This window comes from Glandiceps talaboti, chromosome 4 (assembly GCF_964340395.1).
Source record: "Glandiceps talaboti chromosome 4, keGlaTala1.1, whole genome shotgun sequence".
NCBI lineage: Eukaryota > Metazoa > Hemichordata > Enteropneusta > Spengelidae > Glandiceps > Glandiceps talaboti.
The window spans coordinates 14,409,573-14,432,193 of NC_135552.1; the positions used below are offsets into that span (position 1 = coordinate 14,409,573).

Genomic DNA, 22,621 nt, shown 5'->3' on the forward strand with positions numbered 1-22,621 from the left:
ACATAACGACAATATGGCCCATATGGAAACCGATGTGCATGCATTTTGTCTACACTCTTGGACGTACAAAAAAGTTAGGGTCGGACATAGGTTATTCTTGCCACTTTTTTCAGAACACGAATTTGAAGTGTTCTGAAAACCAAGAGAGAATATATTAAACTTCCTCCATGTCGGGATGATCATTGTAAACCAACGATACCTGTCGATAACTAAATTCTTTTTAAACTTGTTTATCTCCTTATTGGGATAGGAATGAGTATCCGATTGCTAGTTATTCCTGACTGATGAAATTGTGTGTATTCATGTACATGTACCTATTTTCAATTCAGATCTATCCATGGAGAGAAGATAATTTCCATGAATATCCTGGTATAGAATACAACTATCTTTTCTTTTTTCTTTTTTTTCTTTTTTTCTTTTTTTTTTTTTTTTTTTTTGGGGGGGGGGGGTTAGCCAGAGGAACGGACACCATGAATTCCACTGGAGGTTTGAAGGTATGTTAGCTCTTCTCTTAGATTACTACCTGGTCTTTGATTTGGACATTGCCTAATTTTCTCATAAAATTTAAATTTTATAATTTCATATCTGCTAAGATTTATTTTTAAATGATTTGCAATTACAACAGAAACATCATAGGTTGCCCATTCTATGAAACCACTTGTGTCATGTTATTTTTCAATTCCGGTCACGTACTATAACTGGTCTGTTTTATTCCACACTTTTGTTGACCTGTCTATTCAAAGTATTGAAATCCCAAACAATAACCTCAGGGTTGGCCGCCATCTTTTTTTTGTTCTGCTTGTAATACGGTGTGCGTTCAGTTCAATGGTAGTTCTTTTAATATCATCATGATAGCGCAATTATTCGCGTTTCCACATGAAAACATCGTATACTGAACATCAAAATAATCGTTTCTGGGTGTAACACAGGACACACTGACAGACTCAAGACAGAAGCGGAGTGATTGGGAGGACCACAATTCGGACGGGACGTCGAGTTTTTAGCAAAGGGTACGGAACGAAACTAAGGTCAAGGGACCTATATAGTGTCTTTTTCACCTAACAAATATAATTGTCGCAAAGAGTACTTGGTTTTCTCGTCAGAGATATCATCGGCATGGCGTCACCAAAAGATAATTCCTTGGAAGACGACTTGACGTGCTGCGTATGTGCAGAAGTTTTTGAAGACCCTGTGATGTTACTGTGTGGTCATGATCTATGCAGGAAGTGCTGTGAAGCCTTGCAAAAACAGGCTTTAAAGAAACAAAGCCATGGTAAATTTCACTGTCCAGAGTGTCGCGCCGAGGTACTACTAGATGAACGTGGTATAGATGCCTTGCCCCGCAATTTCCGACTTCAGAATCTCTGTGACAAGGTTCGTCAAATGAAACGGAAGAATTCAATGGACCACCAAGATCAAGATGATCCGTATTCTACATTAAGTATATCTTACATGAGACGAAAGGTGAGTTAGTTGTCTAGTATGCCGCCCTTGTTGTCATATATGCCATTTGTTATACCCGCCTTTCATGCATGTTTCTCTTCAACTGCGTGAATGACCCAACGACTGGCATTGTCCACATCAAGTTGTTTGCATAATAATATGAAAACATATTGGTTGAAAAGAATGCGTTTGTTCAAAGCGCAGCGAAGCCTACTGACGATGACTTAGTTATCATCGACTCATCACCAACATGCATCTATAGTATAACTTTAACGATTGATGTTGCTATAGCTCCAATCTTATGATACATTTACCTGATGAAAACAATACAGGTCAGCGATCAGGTGCAGCAAATGAACCGGGAGGGGACTTTTTGTATTTGTCCGTAGGAGTGGAAAGAAACCAATGTTTAATTTCTGCGGCCAAAACATGAATTTCAGTTGTTAATGAGTGGTACTGTAACTTAGAATGGAAGGGTATCGGCAATGCGGGCAGCATTGAGCGTTATTGAAGAAAGGATAGGAGTTTTGCCCAGAGTGATTAATTCATTTGGTATCAGATTAATCTACGCAGTGGGGAGCTTGCAGATACTGGGAGAGGGGAAAGGGAGAGACATATATTAATTCCAGTTAGTGGGCAGAGGGCATGTGGATCCAGCGGGATTGGGAGGGCATGTAGTTAAATTCTGCAGATGGAGGGGTCATACGAACAGCTTTCAATTTCCTCTTTACAATATATAACTGTCAACATATGTCCTTGACTATATTTTGCTTTTTTCGAATGAATTCACAAGTGGCTCGTTGGCTGCATGTGAGCGATGCAATTCAGTTATAAATGACCTGACAAGTCTGATACCTTATTCGATTTTTTTAGGGCAGTGTTATAAACCACATGGCGTCTCTGGGGGAGAAAATCAAAGAAATGGAACGGTTTATCAAAGCCCTAGATGAAAAATGTGAAACAGTGGAGGTACGTAGGACCAATGGTATTACTCACGACGGTTATTACCAAAAGACATTGTTAACGATTGCACACTATGAAATGTGTATAATCATAATCATATTTTGGTTACCTTATTTGTTTGTTTTCCAAGTACATGTATTGTTCCTTGCCTCATATCATATCATCTCATCTCATCTCATCTCATCTCATCTCATATATCATATCATATCATATCATATCATATCATATCATTCCATATCGAATATCAAATCGAATCATGTGTCTGCTTCTTGTTATTATCTTAGACTACCTGAGTGCTAACTCTCGTCAACATAGTTTTTGTACAAATATTTGAAAGAATGGTAACTTTCAACTCTGTATTATACTTGGATCCACTATTATATTCAAAGGCCAGGATTTGAATCCCACGTTCTCGCATTGTTATTATCTTGATATCTACATAATAATTACATAGGATCATTCTTTTATTCAAGACAAACATTTTCTACAGTTATTTTCCACACCCAAATTTCAATCCTAGCCTGAAATGGGCCTTTAAATACATGTCAATTTGTCGTCGCCATGGTAACGCAATGCTCTTTCTTGCTGAACCATGGATGGGTTTATTTTGATCTGTTTAATATATATTTACAGAAAAACTGCAGTAAACTGAAGGTATCCATTTCCAAGGAGTGTGACTCGTTGTCCACGTTATTAGACCAGAAACGTAAATCGATGATCACCGATATTGACAAACATAAAATTGATATCAATACACAATTAAGACGACAAATAGCAGTGTACAACAAGGCGCTTACTGAAGCTAAACACGCTGAGGTGAAAGTCAAGAATAATATGGAATCTATGAAGCAAAAGGAATTCATCAAGGTTGGTAATTCTCCAGTTTTCAAAGACGATATATATTGGGAGGAAATATAGGAAGTTGGGGTGTCTGGTAAACATGATAGGTATACAATTCGTCGAACGTTGTTGGACTTATACAGTGTCGGAAACGGATTCAAAATTTATGTAGAAAAGTTATTCTGTAAAAGTATATTAGAAAGCTGTTTAGATCTCATAATGCAAACTATCCAATTATGGCCAAAACGACTTATGGATTCGCGAAATCTTTTTATGTGTGTGGGGGTGGGGGTCCTACTTAGAACTTTATACTTTGAAAATGTCATATCATGATCATATCATATCATCTCAGTAGAGTTGCCGTATTCGACGTGGAACTTAATTACACAAGTTACTACCAAACCAGAAAGACTATAGAGTTTCAATTGGCGGCACCATGATTTTTACAACACATACAATGTTTTTTTATTGCCAATTACACAAACAAAAAACAAAATACGTACATACAATGTTACACTTTATCTCACACATTCACAGTTTTGTGTTTGAGTCTTCCTTGTCTCATCCGACAGTGGTGTTGATTTGTGTTCAAAGTGAGATAAAATGTATCAATTTATTTTGCATTTTATATCAGTATCTGTCTTTTGTTTTGTGGGTAATTTGTAACAAAAAGCTGTATAGTCACTCTGGTTTGGTTGTATAAAGTGATGGTGAAAGCTTCGTGCTCAATAATTCATAAATTTGTGTTGCTGCATTTCATATTTATTGTAGTAAAGCACACGGACACAGCGACATATATTATCTGAGTGATTGACTGTGGATAAATTCTAAATTGTCATTGTTCCCATCATTACAACATTTAAAAAAACAAAAACATTTATTTGTGCAACCATGTGTGCAGCCATGAAGTATTTTGATTTGTACGCTTATAATTATAATACATTTTGTTCACTTCTCATATTTTTTATTCCAGAACACCAAGTCGCTGCAAGACAGGTCAGTAAATACAATGATCTCATAAAAAATTCAAACTGTTCGTTTTCGTACTAGTATAGTGAATGAGAATTGACTGAATTCTCTCATTTTTGCACAATAATCTGGCTTGCTCGAACAGTTACAGGGAGTGTATGAATATGTCGGACAACTGTTTACCCAGCTACACTGCACAGTTCCTAACACAGAGAATTCACTTGATGTGTTAACAAGACATATTGAGACCAAGGATAACTAATAGCGTGGCACGTCGACGTCTCGTATCTTACACAGACTGAGATGCACTTACATGTAATTCTTCAAATTAATTATTTAGAGGCGAGATGAATAGTCCAATGGAGGATAAAACACTAAACTCTTTTAATTTGGGGGCGGGGTGAGGGTTGAACCATTTTTAGTTCTAATCTTATACAAACTATTCTACTTTTAATGGAATTTGTTTCGTACCCCTGAATACAGATATGTTTTTTGTAAATGTCAAGGAATTCGCTATAGTAAATGCCTGGCACTAAAAATACCTTAAAGTGTCAATAAAAGAACCATTTTCCTCATGACATACTGACTTTGTATTGATAGCATACATACTGATTTGAAATTGTCTGAAACAATTTTTCCAATTAACCTAGAAGGGGTGGGGGGCGTCGAAAGCCTAACTAAAGAATTTTTTTTTTATACTATTTGATCTCGATAAATTGACACTACTATATCATACGTTTTATCATATTCCAAACATTCTTGTTTTTTTTCTCTTTCATGAAATCATTTAAGACTCTTTAAATAAATAGGAACATTTTTTTGTATATGAGAGGGAATATTATAGAAGTCTTTTGGTTGACTCTATTCCTGTCAGTCGTCAAGGTTTATCATTGATAATATAATGATCTCTCTTCCATCTTTCAGTCTGGACAATGCGTCAGACGCTTTACCCACCATGACACCGGCTGTCAGCGATAAGTTTGTTATATCAGTTGATTTCAAGTCTGTCAAGGAAGAATTACACAAACTGCGCATCGACGTTCGGGGTGAGCATCTCTGTGTATTCCTAGTAATTAATCAGGCAATAAATTGATGAATGTGTACATTTCTAATTATTAAGTCTAAATATATTGCAACTATGTTTATTTCATTAGATAAATTGCATCTGTGCGAATTGCTAATGATTAAATAAATTGCATCTACACGTACTTGTATTTCATTAGATAAAGTGCATATATGAAGAATTTTATGTATTTATATTTGATATTTGTTGTATGCACAAGGCGAGCATGTAATTTCCCAAATTAATATAATCTAGTCTAACCTAATCTAATCTAATCTGATCTAATCTATGTGCATTGCTAATTGTTACATACATTACATGTAAATGCATTTATAATCATTAGATAAATTGAAAGTTGACGAACAGGAAGAAAAGAAAGGGGATTCGGAACAGGCCAGTAAAAGTGAACAATCGCAGGTCACGTCCAAACCAAGCAAAGAGAGTGGCAGTAGACTGGGGTACAGACGCTCAAAGAAACAAAACCAAGGTAAAACAGTTGCATATAGATAGTTTATGGATGATCTATGCAGTGACGCTATAAAATGATTTAGTGGACTTGGATATAGATAGTTTATAGATAGATGATCTATGCAGCGACGTTATGAATGATTTGGTAGACTTGGATATAGATGGTCAAAATGACGATCTATGCAGCGACGTTATGGATGATTTAGCAGACTTGGATATAGATAGTTTATGGATAGATGATCTATGCAGTGACGTTATGGATGAATTAGTATAATTGGATATAGATGGTTAAATTGACGATCTCTGCAGTGACGTTATGGGTGATTTAATAAACATAGATATAGCTTATGGATAGATGGCCTATGTATGTATGTATGTATGTATGTATGTATGTATGTATGTGTGTGTGTGTGTGTGTGTGTGTAAGTATGTATGTATGTATGTGTGTATGTATGTGTGTGTATGTATGTATGTATGTATGTATGTATGTATGTATGTATGTATGTGTGATATGGATGGCCCATTGAACAAAATTGATAGATTAAGTCGACTTGAATATAGATGATTTATGGAACAAAGTCAATGATAGTTTAGTAGACTCGTAAATATTATCACATTTTGCGTCATTATACCATATTAGTATGTTACATCATACGCCGTTTCACTTATTCATATACTTGCTCATTTCGTTGCAGATGGCAAGAAAAAATACTCGCCTCTCTCAAGTTCGCCAAAGGATGCATCCCCAGCGGAGCCAATATGTTTTGAAACTGCAACATAAACTCAAGACCTTTCGTCTTCCAAACTTTTAACTAAAATTTACGTCGAATTTATAATAAAAGTATTTGAAATTAATTCCAAACGTATGTGACTAAACCTAATAACTGTACTTCTATTGCACCTGTATTTACAGGGTATAACGGGTTGTTTCAGTGACTGTTTTTCAAGGCAGAATGCACCTTTGGGATAAATTTCCCTGAAAATCAAAGTTCTTCAATTCTCTCCAAACTTTGTTAATAGTATATGAAAACGTGTTCCAGTAACTTTTTGCGATAGTAAACATTTGGGGCATTCATGTTGATCTTTTGACGTACAAACCAAGGATTTGAGATCGCAGTTTATCATTTTACATCACATGACTTCAGATAACCACTTTTGTGCTATTGGTTGATTTGTTTTTACGTTGAACTAAGTTGAGATACAAAGTCATGGTCCAGTGCACTGATCGCAGCAATAACGAATCAATCATATGTTAATGTGAATAATGCATATGGTCGACTTTTCCGGTTCCAAGATGCATAGCGTGTGACTACATCGTTTATATCGTTATGTTTAAGCTTGTTTTGTTTTTTATTATACATTTGAAGTCACATTTTCATTGTGTAATGGAGAAAATGCATATTGACCTTTAATAAAGAATACACAACATCAGTGGCAGGGAAGGGTTTTACTGGTAAACTCAGGGTACGGTCTGGTTACAACCACTCCCTAAATATAGAGAATGCGAAGCAAGTGCAAGTGCAAACCCTGTGCGCTTACAAAATGTAAGGCGTTGTAGGTGGAGACGAGCGATGTATCTTGGAACTAACAACAGGTCTAATATTCATAGTAGGATCTATCGTAACCTTATCGTGTGGGACTATATAGCCGGATGGGTGTACAATTACAAAATGTACTTCAAATAAATTTTAATAATAGAGAGATTTTTGTAAAGGAAGATAAATCGATTCAGAGACAGACTGAAAGACAGACAAAAAGAAAGACAGACAGACAGACAGACAGACAGACAGACAGACAGACAGACAGACAGACAGACAGATAGATAGATAGAAGACATTGGGTTTATTTCATATTTTGCTAAGCTCTTGAACGCCATGTCTTATATAAATATAACATGAATTTCTCACAACACGACGATTCCTGAATGTTATAATTCAGATAGTAAATATTACCATGTCAACTTGATTTACTGTGAGGTAAACTTTATGTTGTTTTTTTTAATTGGAATGTATGAAAATTACCATTGATATAAGCTTGGACATGTAAACTTGGGAAGTACAATAAATGCTAGCTAGAGAACGGTGTAGCGTTTAATCTCATGTTAATATGTCCACAGATAGAAAACACTATATTTCGAATATTTCGAAATGTTAAGAAGAATAGCGCTAACGGCGTTGTAGTACAACTGTATAGTAAATGTTTTAATTTTTGAATTGTTTTATCTACATTCCTACCCATCCTTACCCTGCTGTTATCTGGGATGTGCACATCATCATTTCACCATTGCTATGGGCGCAGTCTTAAGTATTATATATGTGTTCATATTTTGAATGTTCATCCACTGGCCTATCCATCCCTAATGTTATCTTTGCCAAAAGGCCATCACTTGGCTGTTGCTATGGGCGTGCTTTTGCTGCTAGGCACCTATATCCATTTTCTGAATGATTATCCACTTGCTTATCCATCCCTAGTTTTGGACATATATGCACATGCCTATCTACACATTTCCCTTATCCTTACAAGGTGTGCCATCATTTGACTGTTACTATGGGTATGGTCTTGTTGCTATGCATATTTGCATTTTTTTTGAATGGTCAGCCTCTCTATTAATGTTGGTATCTTTGCAAAATATACTGGTATCTGACTGCTGCTAATAAGGGTGTGGCCATGGTTGCTAGTGACGATTGTGTCATTATATTTTTAACAACAGAATCATTCTTACCATCAACCGTACCTATGTTGAATGCTATGCAACTATTTTAAATGTTTTGTTACTTCACCCTTCTACAGTTGTGTAATGTACTATTTTTTATTTTCATTATTGTATACGAGTTACATGGTTTTTTTGTAATGTCTAGGCGATTCTGAAGACTGAGATTTTATATGCAAACAATAAAGTTTTGGAATTTGAATTTGAACATACCTCAGTGGTGCATTTGTCCATACAAAATACATCATTTCTCTGACATGAATTATCCAATTTTATTTAAACCTGGCACACAGGTGACATACATAGGACACGTGTACATCACATATGCAGATCGACAAAATGGCAGCCATATTTCAATCTAAAAATCAATACTACTGTATAACTCAAAACATTTAACGCAGAGCGACTCAATTCAAGTGTCTACCTCATATTATGAGATGCACACTTTCCTTTGAGACATTGACCTTTGACCCTGACCTCCACAGGGAATTATCAAAATAAAACCATTTTTTTGTATATCACAGACACTTTCTTTTATTTATTTGCTGCCAATTTCTTATTAATGATTGCAGATAATACAGAACAAGAGTAACATATATAATCATTAAAGATTGATCACGATTAACTGAATGGCGGCCATATTGATGGTTAAAAGTAAGCATTTACTGCATAACTAACAACCATAGAGACTCTATTGAGTATCGGTCCCCACAACCCCACAATCAGGTACAAGCTTTCTTTTAAGACCTTGATTATTGGCCTTTACATTCAGGGTCAATTATGTGTCGTCTACAAAAGCTTGTTGACTTTAAGTCCTTTATTTCTTTCTCGGATAACCAACGGGAGCTAGTTCAATTTATAGGCTCCTTTGGTTCAGTGTTAGTGCAGAAGGAAACCGGAGTACCCGTGGGGAAAACCCGCATTGTACAGTAGAGTCTAACTGAACAACACTCTTCTTACTTACATCGTGGCAAATTTAATCAAACCCTGAATGGGTTCCAACCCCAACCGCAGTGGTAAGAGGCAAGTTGTTTAACCACTCGGCCACCGACAACCCGTTGATGATATATACGTAGATGATAACAAAGACCTAGGTATTTTTCATGATGTCGAGTTTACAGGATCGCAGGTAAAATGCATAGCGTTCCAACCCTAGTCAGACTAGATGACAATGAACCACACACATATAGTAAGATATCAGGTACATATTCGGGTGGGGAAACGAATAGAATACGTCTATTTCCATATGACATGTGTACCCAAAAATGCAGTCAATGTAATGGAACAGTTTTCTTGCTTTTTTTTCTATTTTAAGGCTTTCCATAGGGATTCTGTACGTATGTGAGTATTTGTTTAAACTTTAACAGATTTTACCAACTTTCACTGGCTGCTGACCAGATTATGCCTTGTGTAGTAGTGTGCATGATGTTACTGTTTATATCATTAACTAAATACAGAGCCCACACTGTATAAGTGATGGACATGAAACCTTGTGATCAAGGCTCACTGATCTTGATAGTTCATTTAATAGCTTTGACTCAATTTTTACACCAACTGTATGAAATTGGAAGAATGTAGTTAACATTTGAAGCTAGTATTCTTAAGATATTGCATTACAAACAAGATGTACACTGAATGACTTCCACAAACACACAAGCCTTTTCATAGTGGAATAACCCAAATTCATCAATTATGCAAATTACTTATTAATATAAAAAATACACCAACAATTTTTTTTGACGATGTGCTTTTTGATATCATGGATGTATGTACAAAATTACATAACATTTGAAGCTGAAGGTATTGTCTAATTACAAAAAGATCAATCATACATATGACACATAGAGTATTTGTAAAACTTAACCTATCAGGAATGAGCCTTTGTTGCAATCACTCGCTGACGTTCACAACATGCATTGTTTTAATAGTTAATGTCTGATTACTGAAAATCGTTAATTATACCTACTTTTTAACGTCAATTTGAACCAAAACACCCCCACCCAACAACGAAATTTCCTTTCAAGCGTATTGTTACATAATACGTTTTGAGTCAGTCCCTTGGTCAAGTTGTTCTACTAAAAATATGAGATGAGATGAGATTCATGTGCATCTTATCAACTTTATTATGTCAATGCTTTCCAGGTTACGATCATATGAGAGGTTTATCATTTTAAACTTGTGTGACTTTCTCATGTGTCCTGTTGATTTAATCTTTGCATGAACATTTTATCACATTTATCTCCATTCTTGCCTTTCTTTATATGGATCTTTGAATGTGTCTTCAAACTGCTATTTCTATTGAACTCTTTACCACACTCTTTACATACAAATGGTCCTCCACTTGTATGGGTTCTTACATGCGATTTCAGATGACTGCTTTGATTGAACCCTTTACCACACTCTGTACATACAAATGGTCTTTTCTGTGTATGGATCCGCCGATGCTTCTTCAGATCGTTACTGTGACTAAACTCTTGACCACACTTTTTACAAATATATGGTCTTTCATTTTTATGTATTCTCACATGTCTATCCAGAGTACTTTTTAGCTTAAACCCTTTACCACACTCTTTACATACAAACGGTCTTTCACTTGAATGAATTCTTAAGTGTACTTTCAGGTGACTTCTGTCCGTAAACCCTTTACCACACTCTATACACACAAATGGTCTTTCATTTGTATGGTTTCTTATGTGCATTTTCAAATTGTTTTTTCGATTGAACCCTTTACCACACTCATTACATATAAATGGTCTATCCTTTGCATGGATTCGCATGTGTGTTTTCATATTATTCTTTTGATTGAACCCTTGACCACACTCTTTGCATACAAATGATCTTTCATTTGTGTGTACCCTCATGTGATTTCTAAGAACACAGTTTTGCCTAAACCCTTTACCACATTCTTTACATATAAATGGTTTTTCATTTGTATGGCTTTTCAAATGTACTTTTAGATTGCTACTGTGATTAAACCTTTTACCACACTGTTTACATACAAATGGTTTTTCATTTGTGTGGGTTCTTATGTGTAATTTTAGATAGCAATTGTGTTTAAACTCTTTTCCACACTCTTTACATATAAACGGTCTTTCATTTTCATTTTCATGTATCAGCACATGCCTTCCAAGACCGCATCTTTCCTTAAACCTGTCACCACACTCTTTACATACAAATGGTCTTTCATTTTTATGGCTTCTTAAGTGTAATTTTAGATCACTACTTCGATAAAACCCTTTGCCACACTCTTTACATAGAAACAGTCTTCCATTTGTATGCTTTCTTAAATGTATTTTTAGATGACTTCTATGACTAAACCCTTTACCACACTCTTTGCATACAAATGGTTTTTCATTTGTATGGCTCCTCACATGTCTTTCCAGGTTCCAGTTTTGCTTAAACTTTTTACCACACGTTTTACACACAAATGGTTTTTCACTTGTATGGCTTCTTAGGTGTATTTTTAGAGTGCTATTTCGATTGAACCCTTTACCACACTTTTCACAAATACACGGCGTTTCAGTTGTATGGCCTCTTACATGTACTTTTAGATTGCTACTGTGGTGAAATCCTTTACCACACTGTTTACACACAAATGGTCTTTCATTAGTATGGATTCGTAAGTGTCTTTTTAGAGTGGTATTTAGACTGAACCCTTTGCCACACTTTTCACAGACAAAAGGTCTTTCATTTGTAATTGTATGGCTTCTTATGTGTTTTTCTAGAATACTACTGTGATTGAACACTTTATCACATTCTTTACAAACAAATAGTCTTCCATTTATGTGGATTCTAATTTGTTTCTTAATAAGTGTTTTATCCTTTTTGTGTATCTTGTATTTCTCCAAATCATCACTTGGTTGTGAAGCTTTAGCAATATTTGTGTGTCTAAATGATTTATCCTTTTTTGAAGTCATATAATCATCTTCAACTCCAGTCTGTTTGTTATGTGTTAGTGGATTTTTACAGAAAATGGTACGTTTTTCATTATTATTCAAATGTGTACTGTCTATCCTTTCAAACGTATCTTTATGCAGTGTCACTTGAATTAATTTAACTGGCAAATGTTCACTTCTAGGAGTTTCTGCACTAAGTCCTGTTTGGTCCCTTCTGTCCTCACATTTCATGGACTGACATTCTTGGCTAGTTTGTTGATTACCATTACCTCCTTCAGTCTTTATTGTTATGGATTTCATCATATTATCACCTCTATTTGTACTTTGCTTAAAACTAGTGTTTCTAGAAGTACTAGGAGAGATGTGATTATTTCTTAGATATTCAATACGACAGTCTGGTACACTTAGTACCAGGTGTTTATCAGCTGAGTAGACGTTGATGCCAAGTTCTTCGCCAGTTGTTACCTTCTTGGAGTCTTGTTGATATCGGTCATCCATGGTTTCTGATTTCATACATCTATCTTGTCCTATTCTCACCTTCACTGAGTCTTGTTGATGCTCGTCTTCCATACTTTCTGATTTCACATATCTATCTCGTCCAGCTGTTACCTCCCCTGACTCTTGGTGATATTCATTATCCATGGTTTCTGATTTCACAAATCTATCCTGTCCCATTGTCACCTCCCTTAACTCTTTTTGATACTGGTCATCCATGGATTCTGATGTAACATTTTTATCTTGTACGGTTCTCACCTCCTCTGAGTCTTGTTGATTTGGGTCATCTATGGTTTCTGATGTAACATGTTCATCATGTCCAGTTGTCACCTCCTCTGACTCTTGTTGATGCTGGTCATCTATGGTTTCTGATTTCACATATCTATCTTCTCCAGTTATCACCTCCTCTAAGGCTTTTTCATTTTGGTCATCTACGATTTCTGATGTCATATGTTTATCCTGTCCAGTTGTTGCCTCCTCTGTGTCTTGTTGATTTTGGCCATCCACAGTTTCTGATATCACACATCTATCTTGTCCAGTTGTCACCTCCTGTGATTCTTGTTGATACAGGTCATCTCTGGTTTCTGACGTCACACGTGTATCCTGTCCAGTTGTCGCCACCTCTGCATCTTGTTGATTTTGGTCATCTATGGTTTCTGATTTCATACATCTATCTTGTCCAGTTATCACCTCCTCTAAGTCTTGTTCATTTTGGCCAGCTACGGTTTCTGATGTCATACATCTCTGCTGTCCAGTTGTCATCTGCTCAAAGTCTTGTTGATTTTGGTCATCTATTGTTTCTGATGTCATATGTTTATCCTGTCCAGTTGTTGCCCCCTCTGTGTCTTGTTGATTTTGGTCATCTACAGTTTCTGATTTCACACATCTATCTTGTCCAGTTGTCACCTCCTCCGAGTCTTGTTGACACTGGAAATCTACAGTTTCTGATTTCACACATCTATCTTGTCCAGTTATCACCTCCTCTAAGTCTTGTTCATTTTGGCCAGCTACGGTTTCTGATGTCATATATCTCTGCTGTCCAGTTGTCACCTGCTCCAAATCTTGTTGATTTTGGTCATCTATGGTTTCTGATGTCATATGTTTATCCAGTCCAGTTGTTGCCTCCTCTGTGTCTTGTTGATTTTGGCCATCCCCAGTTTCTGATTTCACACATCTATCTTGTCCAGTTGTCACCTCCTGTGATTCTTGTTGATACAGGTCATCTCTGGTTTCTGATGTCACACGTGTATCCTGTCCAGTTGTCGCCACCTCTGCATCTTGTTGATACTGGTCATCTATGGTTTCTGATGTCACACATCTATCTTGTCCAGTTGTCACTTCCTGTGAGCCTTGTTGATACTGATCATCTATGGTTTCTGATTTCACACATCTATCTTGTCCAGTTATCACCTCCTCTAAGTCTTGTTCATTTTGGCCAGCTACGGTTTCTGATGTCATATATCTCTGCTGTCCAGTTGTCACCTGCTCCAAATCTTGTTGATTTTGGTAATCTATGGTTTCTGATTTCATACATCTATCTTGTCCAGTTATCACCTCCTCTAAGTCTTGTTCATTTTGGCCAGCTACGGTTTCTGATGTCATATATCTCTGCTGTCCAGTTGTCACCTGCTCCAAATCTTGTTGATTTTGGTAATCTACGGTTTCTGATTTTACACATCTATCTAGTCCAGTTACCACCTCCCCTGAATCTTGTTGACACTGGAAATCTACAGTTTCTGATTTCACACATATACCTTCTCCAGTTATCACCTCCTCTAAGTCTTGTTCATTTTGGCCATCTACAGTTTCTGATGTCATATATCTCTGCTGTCCAGTTGTCACCTGCTCCAAATCTTGTTGATTTTGGTCATCTATGGTTTCTGATGTCATATGTTTATCCTGTCCAGTTGTTGCCTCCTCTGTGTCTTGTTGATTTTGGCCATCCCCAGTTTCTGATTTCACACATCTATCTTGTCCAGTTGTCACCTCCTGTGATTCTTGTTGATACAGGTCATCTCTGGTTTCTGATGTCACACGTGTATCCTGTCCAGTTGTCGCCACCTCTGCATCTTGTTGATTTTGGTCATCTATGGTTTCTGATTTCATACATCTATCTTGTCCAATTATCACCTCCTCTAAGTCTTGTTCATTTTGGCCAGCTACGGTTTCTGATGTCATATATCTCTGATGTCCAGTTGTCACCTGCTCCAAATCTTGTTGATTTTGGTAATCTACGGTTTCTGATTTTACACATCTATCTAGTCCAGTTACCACCTCCCCTGAATCTTGTTGACATTGGAAATCTACAGTTTCTGATTGCACACATATACCTTCTCCAGTTATCACCTCCTCTAAGTCTTGTTCATTTTGGCCATCTACAGTTTCTGATGTCATATATCTCTGCTGTCCAGTTGTCACCTGCTCCAAATCATGTTGATTTTGGTCATCTATGGTGTCTGATGTCATATGTTTATCCTGTCCAGTTGTTGCCTCCTCTGTGTCTTGTTGATTTTGGCCATCCACAGTTTCTGATTTCACACATCTATCTTGTCCAGTTGTCACCTCCTGTGATTCTTGTTGATACAGGTCATCTCTGGTTTCTGACATCACATGTGTATCCTGTCCAGTTGTCGCCACCTCTGCATCTTGTTGATTTTGGTCATCTATGGTTTCTGATTTCATACATCTATCTTGTCCAGTTATCACCTCCTCTAAGTCTTGTTCATTTTGGTCATCTACGGTTTCTGATTTTACACATCTATCTAGTTCAGTTACCACCTCCCTTGAATCTTGTTGACACTGGAAATCTACAGTTTCTGATTTCACACATATACCTTCTCCAGTTATCACCTCCCCTAAGTCTTGTTCATTTTGGCCAGCTACGGTTTCTGATATCATACATCTCTGCTGTCCAGTTGTCATCTGCTCCAAATCTTGTTGATTTTGGTCATCTATTGTTTCTGATGTCATATGTTTATCCTGTCCAGTTGTTGCCCCTTCTGTGTCTTGTTGAATTTGGTCAACTGCGGTTTCTGATTTCACACATCTATCTTGTCCAGTTGTCACCTCCTGTGATTCTTGTTCATACAAGTCATCTATGGTTTCTGATGTCACATGTGTATCCTGTCCAGTTGTTGCCTCCTCAGCATCTTCTTGATTTCGGTCATCTACGATTTCTGATTTCACACATCTATCTTTTCCAGTTGTCACCTCCTCTGATTCTTGTTGATACATGTCATCTCTGGTTTCTGATGTCACATGTGTATCCTGTCCAGTTGTCACCTCCTCTGAGTCTTGCTGATTTTGGTCATCTACGGTTTCTGATTTCACACATCTATCTTCTCCAGTTATAACCTCCTCTAAGTCTTGTTCATTTTGGCCATCTACGGTTTCTGATTTCACACATCTATCTTTTCCAGTTGTCATCTCCCCTGAAATTTGTTGATACTGGACATCTACAGTTTCTGATTTCACACATCTACCTTGACCAGTTGTCACCTCCTCTGAGTCTTGTTGATACCGATCATCTATGGTTTCTGATGCCACATATCTATCTTCTCCAGTTATCACCTCCTCTAAGTCTTGTTCATTTTGGCCAGCTACGGTTTCTGATGTCATACATCTGTGCTGTCCAGTTGTCACCTGCCCAAAGTCTTGTTGATTTTGGTCATCTTTGGTTTCTAATTTCACATCGCTGTCTTGTCCTGTTGTCATCTCCTCGAAACCTTGTTGATAATGGTCATCCATGGTTTCTGATATCACACATCTACAAGTAAACAATGATAAACTGTTTTTAGAAATGACATTGACATGTTATTGGCCAAAGGGCAATGGGTTATGTCCATTCATTGTGCGTGTATGATATGAGTAGATGCAATGGTGGTGCATACCCCATATTTTTTTATACAAAATATTTCCCACCAGCCACCGTTTTATTTTACTCACAGGTACCTAGTCAAGTGTCTGTGTCCCCCTCCTCAACTGTCTGACACATCACCAACTGTGTGAAACATTCATGGTCTATTCACATATCACTTTCAGACATGATTTGACAATGCAAACTAGTGTTACTGTAACTACAGTAATTGTCACCCGTGACAGTAGCAATTTTCCGCTCCCTATTTATCTTTGCTAGAACTACTACATGTCGTCATGCCTATCAAATATTGATGTACAGATCTGATGCAAAGCGAATTCCTGTGTGTCTCACTCATGGCAACATGGCTATAGCACTAAATGAACCTGTATCAATTTAGCTGTGCTAAAAACTTGAAATAAAATTAAAAATAAGGCAGAAATATATTTAAAAATTGAATATATATAAATAGAAGAAAAATAATAAAAATCATACAAGCAATATAACAAATTTGGAAAATAAAAATTCCAATTCAAAATGTTTTTTTTGGCCTACTCGGCTTGTATCGCCATACAGGTAACCCGGAACCAATTTTTTTTCTAGTAAAGTGCTTCTGGCTAAGACGCTTCACTCAGGTTGTACTGAGCATCATTAGGTCCACGCAATCAATAATTACGAGTATTGCTTTTGTCTAGTCACGTGACCAAATGTTATGAATAATTAATATTTAATTATTAAATATAGACAAGAGTCCCTCGTACAGAATTGTGTTTTTTGCTTACATAGTAATAAAACGAAAAAAGAAGATCAAATTATTGCATCTAGGACGGTTTTGTTATCAAATATGAAAATAAAAATTACCATTTCAGATTCTGGGGTTTCCATACAAACCCTGCTATACCCGACTTACCTCATCATACTGGACGTGGGCTGTGGCGTAGCACCACTTTGTTGGGTGTCCTCTTCTCTCTCAATTTTCACATTGATCTGTCCGAGTCCCTTCTGCTGTCGTTGAAAATCTCCGGGAAAACATTCCTCACACGACTGTCTATGGATTTTAAGCAAATGTACTGCAAACACACTATTTGGCAGGCCAGAATAGCCAATAGCCTTAATGTTATGCCAAACATCGTATGCGGCTTCTAGATCAACTGATGTGTGTTCGTTCACGAAGGTAGCCATGATGTGTGTTAATGTGTGGGGTATTGTGGGATAAGTGGCTCGTGACTAGAAGTGATCAGCATTGTCCAAGGATCCCCAGGGACATTGGTGGCATGGCAACGGCGACAAACAATGAGGACGGCACATACGGGTGATCATTTTTTGATAAAGTGGAACCATGATGTTCAAGGATCATTCTTGGACAATGTCCTTGGACATGAGAATGTCCCCGTATCATTTATGATAAAATTGAATATTCCAGTGTCACTATCATATAAAATTGAATGTGCATGCATCATTGGACATTGTTAGACATTATCAAAGTAGACTGTCCCTTGAAAATATTTTAATAATTCAAAATTGAATGTTCCAGGGTCATTCTTAGACAATGTCACACGAGGATATTCCAGGCTCATTTTCAGATAATATGGAATATTCTCTTTGTTTCTCCGTGGGACATTATGATCCTTGGACATTGCTGACGTTCACGTCGTATATTTAAACAATAATGTACGCCCTCCCAGCCCATAATGGACGAAAGCAAACTTTGAACGACATAATGGGCGAGGCGACAGCCGAGCCCATTATGGAGTGCAAAGTTTGCTTGAGTCCATTATGGACTGGGAGGGCGTACATTATTGTTATTATTTTATAGTTTTGCCAATTCCAGTGAATTTGTAGACCGAGAAACGCAAAACAACGTATAATATACACAGCGTTGAACATCGTCTGCCATGTTCGGCCCGGAAGCTGAATACTAATCATAGCGACACACGTACGTACACGTACATACACATATACACTTCAATGAACTGCTGTGAACACAAATTTGTTTCATTTTAATTTCAATCAAAAAATTCTTATGGTGTTTACCCCATAATTTCCCTGTTCTTAAATACCCACACCGTTATTGCCTTACGGACATAAGCGTGTATTGTTATGCTCGTTCCGGGGCCGCGATGCCCAATAACGGAGTACATTATCAGTAATAATGTACAGCGATGACGTCACAAAATTCACTGGAATTGGTAATGCTATAATATAATACTAGTTATTAGTCACGAGCGGGATAGTTGGGCGGGAAGGATTCAAATTCAACAGGAATGTATTCGTCAGCAATACTAAAAGAAACATTACAACGTTATTGTACTAAACCGAATGCCTTCTGCAAGGAAAAAGGCAAGCCAATATATTAGACGTTTGTACCTACACATATCAAAATGTAAAATGCTGAGCTACCATACATAATAGCCTCTGGTGCATTGTACTCTTGAGATACATTATAATCATACACCCTAACCCTCCTGTCAGCATGCAGCTTGTCTTCAGAATAGTTTTAACTCGTTAATACCAAACACCCGTATGTTACATTCTAATACATTATTACATATAAATTACCACGTGCCACTACAATTAATCATACTAATCATTTAATATTAACTCCTGTGATCATCCCAGTAACACATGTTCATTTACATAATGACTAGTCTAATAGTATGACTAGTTGTCATGGTAGTAGGCACTGCACATTGTATTGTGATCAATCAGGCTGTTGGTTGAACATTTTATATTCATAATTACAAAATGTACCAGCTTTTTATTTTAAATTATTCCTAATCGGCAAATTTATAAATTGGTAAAGTAATAATATGAAATTTGGAGCTTGATATATATATATATATACACACATATATATATATATATATATACAAACACACTCACTCACTAACGCACGCACACACACACACACACACACACACACACACACACACATATATATATATATATATATATATATACATATTTGATACACATATATATACATATATATATATATATATATATATATACAAACACACTCACTCACTAACGCACACACACACACACACACACACACACACATATATATATATATATATATATATATATATATATATATATATATATATATATATACTCACACACATAATTGTATGACCAATAGCATCGATTGAAATGTCACCATGGTAACACGATACTCCTTATGAGACTAACAGCCTTTACTTGATCACTAATTGACGTAATACGTAATACCATATGCACATTTTAAAGAAAAAATACGTTAAATAGATCCAAATTGAAAACGTACAAAAAGAGAAGAACTGATTGAAGTAAAAAAAAGTACCAGTACCAAGTTGGCCTTACTTCCAATCTTAAGAGTATTTTTTCAGCAAGTTTCGATGTGACTTGCACACCTTTATCAAGCTGTCAATGAACGCTGCTAACATGCGTATCACGCTTTTCAGAATAATTAAGAGGAAAAGTCACATGACTATATGACTAGGTTGCTAATTGAGTAAAATGAGGGAAAGTCAGTGCTTAAGACTTGAGGGTACATATTACTAGTAACTGAGTTAACTAAACTCGATATATTATCTCTGCTATTTTTATCCACGTGCTTTCCGTGTCCTTGTCCCGTATGAGGTAGAGAACTATAGCAAAACATTCATTGCCCTATACAGAATGTACTCCCGCGTATGGAGATCTGTCAGCGTTTTTAGTTTTGATGTTGGCGCGATAACCATTTAGGTGTTCATGGAAAGATTTTGTAGTTTTCCCGATGTATTGGATATTGCATATTAGGCAGGTGAGAGCATATATAATGTTACTTTTGTAACAGACGTCTTTGATGACATTGTTCAAATGCTCTGTTGATTGCTGTACCTTTAAAATGTTTGGTAAGCTCGATAACAATATATATAATATAATATATATACAAGTCATGTATATATATACACATGTATATATACATATATATACATATATAATATATATAATTAGGTGTCTGGTGATCGCATAAAGCGTGATATATATATATATATATATATATATATATATATATATATATATATATATATATATATATATATATATATATATATATATATATATATATATACTATATATAAATACGGAAAAATGACTAGCTGAACTAACGGTTGTAAAATTAGTTCTGAAGTCAGTCTTACTAATATATATATTATTATCGACCATACCAAACACGTGTGTGTGTGTGCGTGTGCGTGCGTGCGTGCGTGCGTGCGTGCGTGCGTGTGTGTGTGTGTGTGTGTGTGTGTGTGTGTGTGTGTGTGTGTGTGTGTGTGTGTGTCAAAACAGAGAATTTGGTGAGTTGCGATATCTTCGTCGTGCATGTAATCTTGAAGCTGCTTAGTCTTCATGTGAGGTGTATAAATATATAGTTATACAATTGTTTTACAAAGTGGTAAAACTGTGATTCTAAAATATCGTGGATTCATATATATATATCGATTCACTAATGACTGATGAAATGCTCAACGTAGGTAAGTGTTATCATGCATGTGTTAAGATAACGGGTCTGTGTTCTCTGTCAATAGTTAGCTAGTTGTCTCTTGATAGCGTTCCCTTCACATTCCCGTCTATATAAATATCTTGGTTGGTTGTTACTTTGTTGACAGTTGACTTTCTCCTTGGCAGTAGTAAGATGAATGATAATACAATGATATGCCCACTGAAATAAAAGGAGCTGTTCGAAGATAAAAAAAAGGTAAAGTGTAATTCACTATATATTATACCATACTCAGGCAAAGTTAAACAAAATTTATGGAATATATACGTTCTACGTCACGAGAACGCGCGTCTACGTCACGACAAAGCGTGTCTACGTCACTGGTTCTGCTGTGTTCGAAATATAAGACAAAACGTTCAAAATTACAATTACTTTCCCCGATTTTTCTTTGATATTACTGGCACTGTATAATTACGTTATTCTCCAAGATTTTTTCTTCATTCAGCCGGAAAATACTCTTGACCTAGCGACGCGTAGTGACAAAGTTGCCCTTAGGTCACTCGTATTTTCCTTGGCTGAAAGAAGAAAAATGTTGGGGAGTATCATCTAAATATTTCACTCAGTACACCATTATGTCATTGTGTTACAGTTCTCTACATAATCATCTTCTATAATGTCATCAGCAATTCAAATCTAAGATCTAACATTATCATACTTTCTTTTTTTATTACAACTCGGAAACGATCAACGAAAAGGTATAGTAAAATTTTGACCCGCATGTTCCCCGTGTTTGATGTGTAATCTACAGCCTGCTTACGGTTTGGTAGACACACAACAGACGTCGTCTTAAATCTTAACCTATAAAGTCTTTAAAAAAACAATTTTCAAAAGTCATCCATTATGACTGTTTTTCTCGTATAACTACTATATTTTGTGTTCGATTGTTCTGAGCGCCCGCTATAACTGTTGAACACTTTGGAATAATTATGATTAACGATATTGCACAAAGCTAGGGAGATCTATGTGTTTATGTATTACATACACTTGAGCACTTTTGGTCCAAACACACTGCATTCAACCACAGGGGCTTGAAATTGGCCATATTTGTTGACAAATATTTGGTTTTGTTTATTGTTTATATTCTTTCTTTCTTTCTTTACAAAAAGTTGTGGGGTTTGGGTTTTTTTTACTCTTTTTGCTCTTTAAAAGTATCTTTTCCCTACAAGGTGTCATGTAATAAAGTGATCATTTGAAAATCTGGTGTGTGGTTTCCTAAATCGATTTTAATTTGTTATTTTGCTGGTTAAATAAACCAAACAAATATATTTTTTAAAAAACAACTAATTTTTGTAAGGAAAGAATGTAAACAATGAACAAAAACAACAATTTGTAAACAAATATGGCCAATTTCAAACCCCCGTGATTCAACCGCACGTGGTTGAATAACATT

At 36.2% G+C, this 22,621-nt stretch overlaps 2 protein-coding genes across 4 annotated transcripts in view; one reads left to right on the forward strand and one right to left on the reverse strand.

The window, feature by feature from the left end:
• The first annotated feature begins 808 nt into the window (after window positions 1-808).
• On the forward strand, window positions 809-6,985 carry LOC144434516 (tripartite motif-containing protein 55-like). The gene is made up of 7 exons (XM_078122977.1): window positions 809-1,464; window positions 2,317-2,412; window positions 3,040-3,273; window positions 4,220-4,242; window positions 5,140-5,261; window positions 5,622-5,765; window positions 6,442-6,985. The coding sequence occupies exons 1-7, from the start codon at window positions 1,117-1,119 to the stop codon at window positions 6,525-6,527; spliced, it is 1,053 nt and encodes a 350-aa protein (XP_077979103.1). The 5' UTR covers window positions 809-1,116; the 3' UTR covers window positions 6,528-6,985.
• Window positions 6,986-21,047: 14,062 nt separating this feature from the next.
• The window catches only part of LOC144434549 (membrane-bound glycerophospholipid O-acyltransferase 2-like), a 14,619-nt gene continuing 13,045 nt past the window's right edge, over window positions 21,048-22,621 (reverse strand). For all 3 annotated transcript variants that reach the window (XM_078123015.1, XM_078123017.1, XM_078123016.1), the window contains one exon: window positions 21,048-21,408. In XM_078123015.1, the coding sequence (XP_077979141.1) occupies window positions 21,264-21,408 (145 nt within the window). In that variant the 3' untranslated portion in view covers window positions 21,048-21,263. The remainder of the gene's footprint in view (window positions 21,409-22,621) is intronic.

Coding starts and splice junctions, on each gene's coding strand:
- LOC144434516 (XM_078122977.1), top strand. CDS start 1,117: ATGGCGTCACCAAAAGATAATTCCTTGGAAGACGACTTGACGTGCTGC. Junction 2,413..3,039: donor AAAAATGTGAAACAGTGGAG/GTACGTAGGACC, acceptor ATATATTTACAG/AAAAACTGCAGTAAACTGAA. Junction 3,274..4,219: donor AGCAAAAGGAATTCATCAAG/GTTGGTAATTCT, acceptor TTTTTATTCCAG/AACACCAAGTCGCTGCAAGA.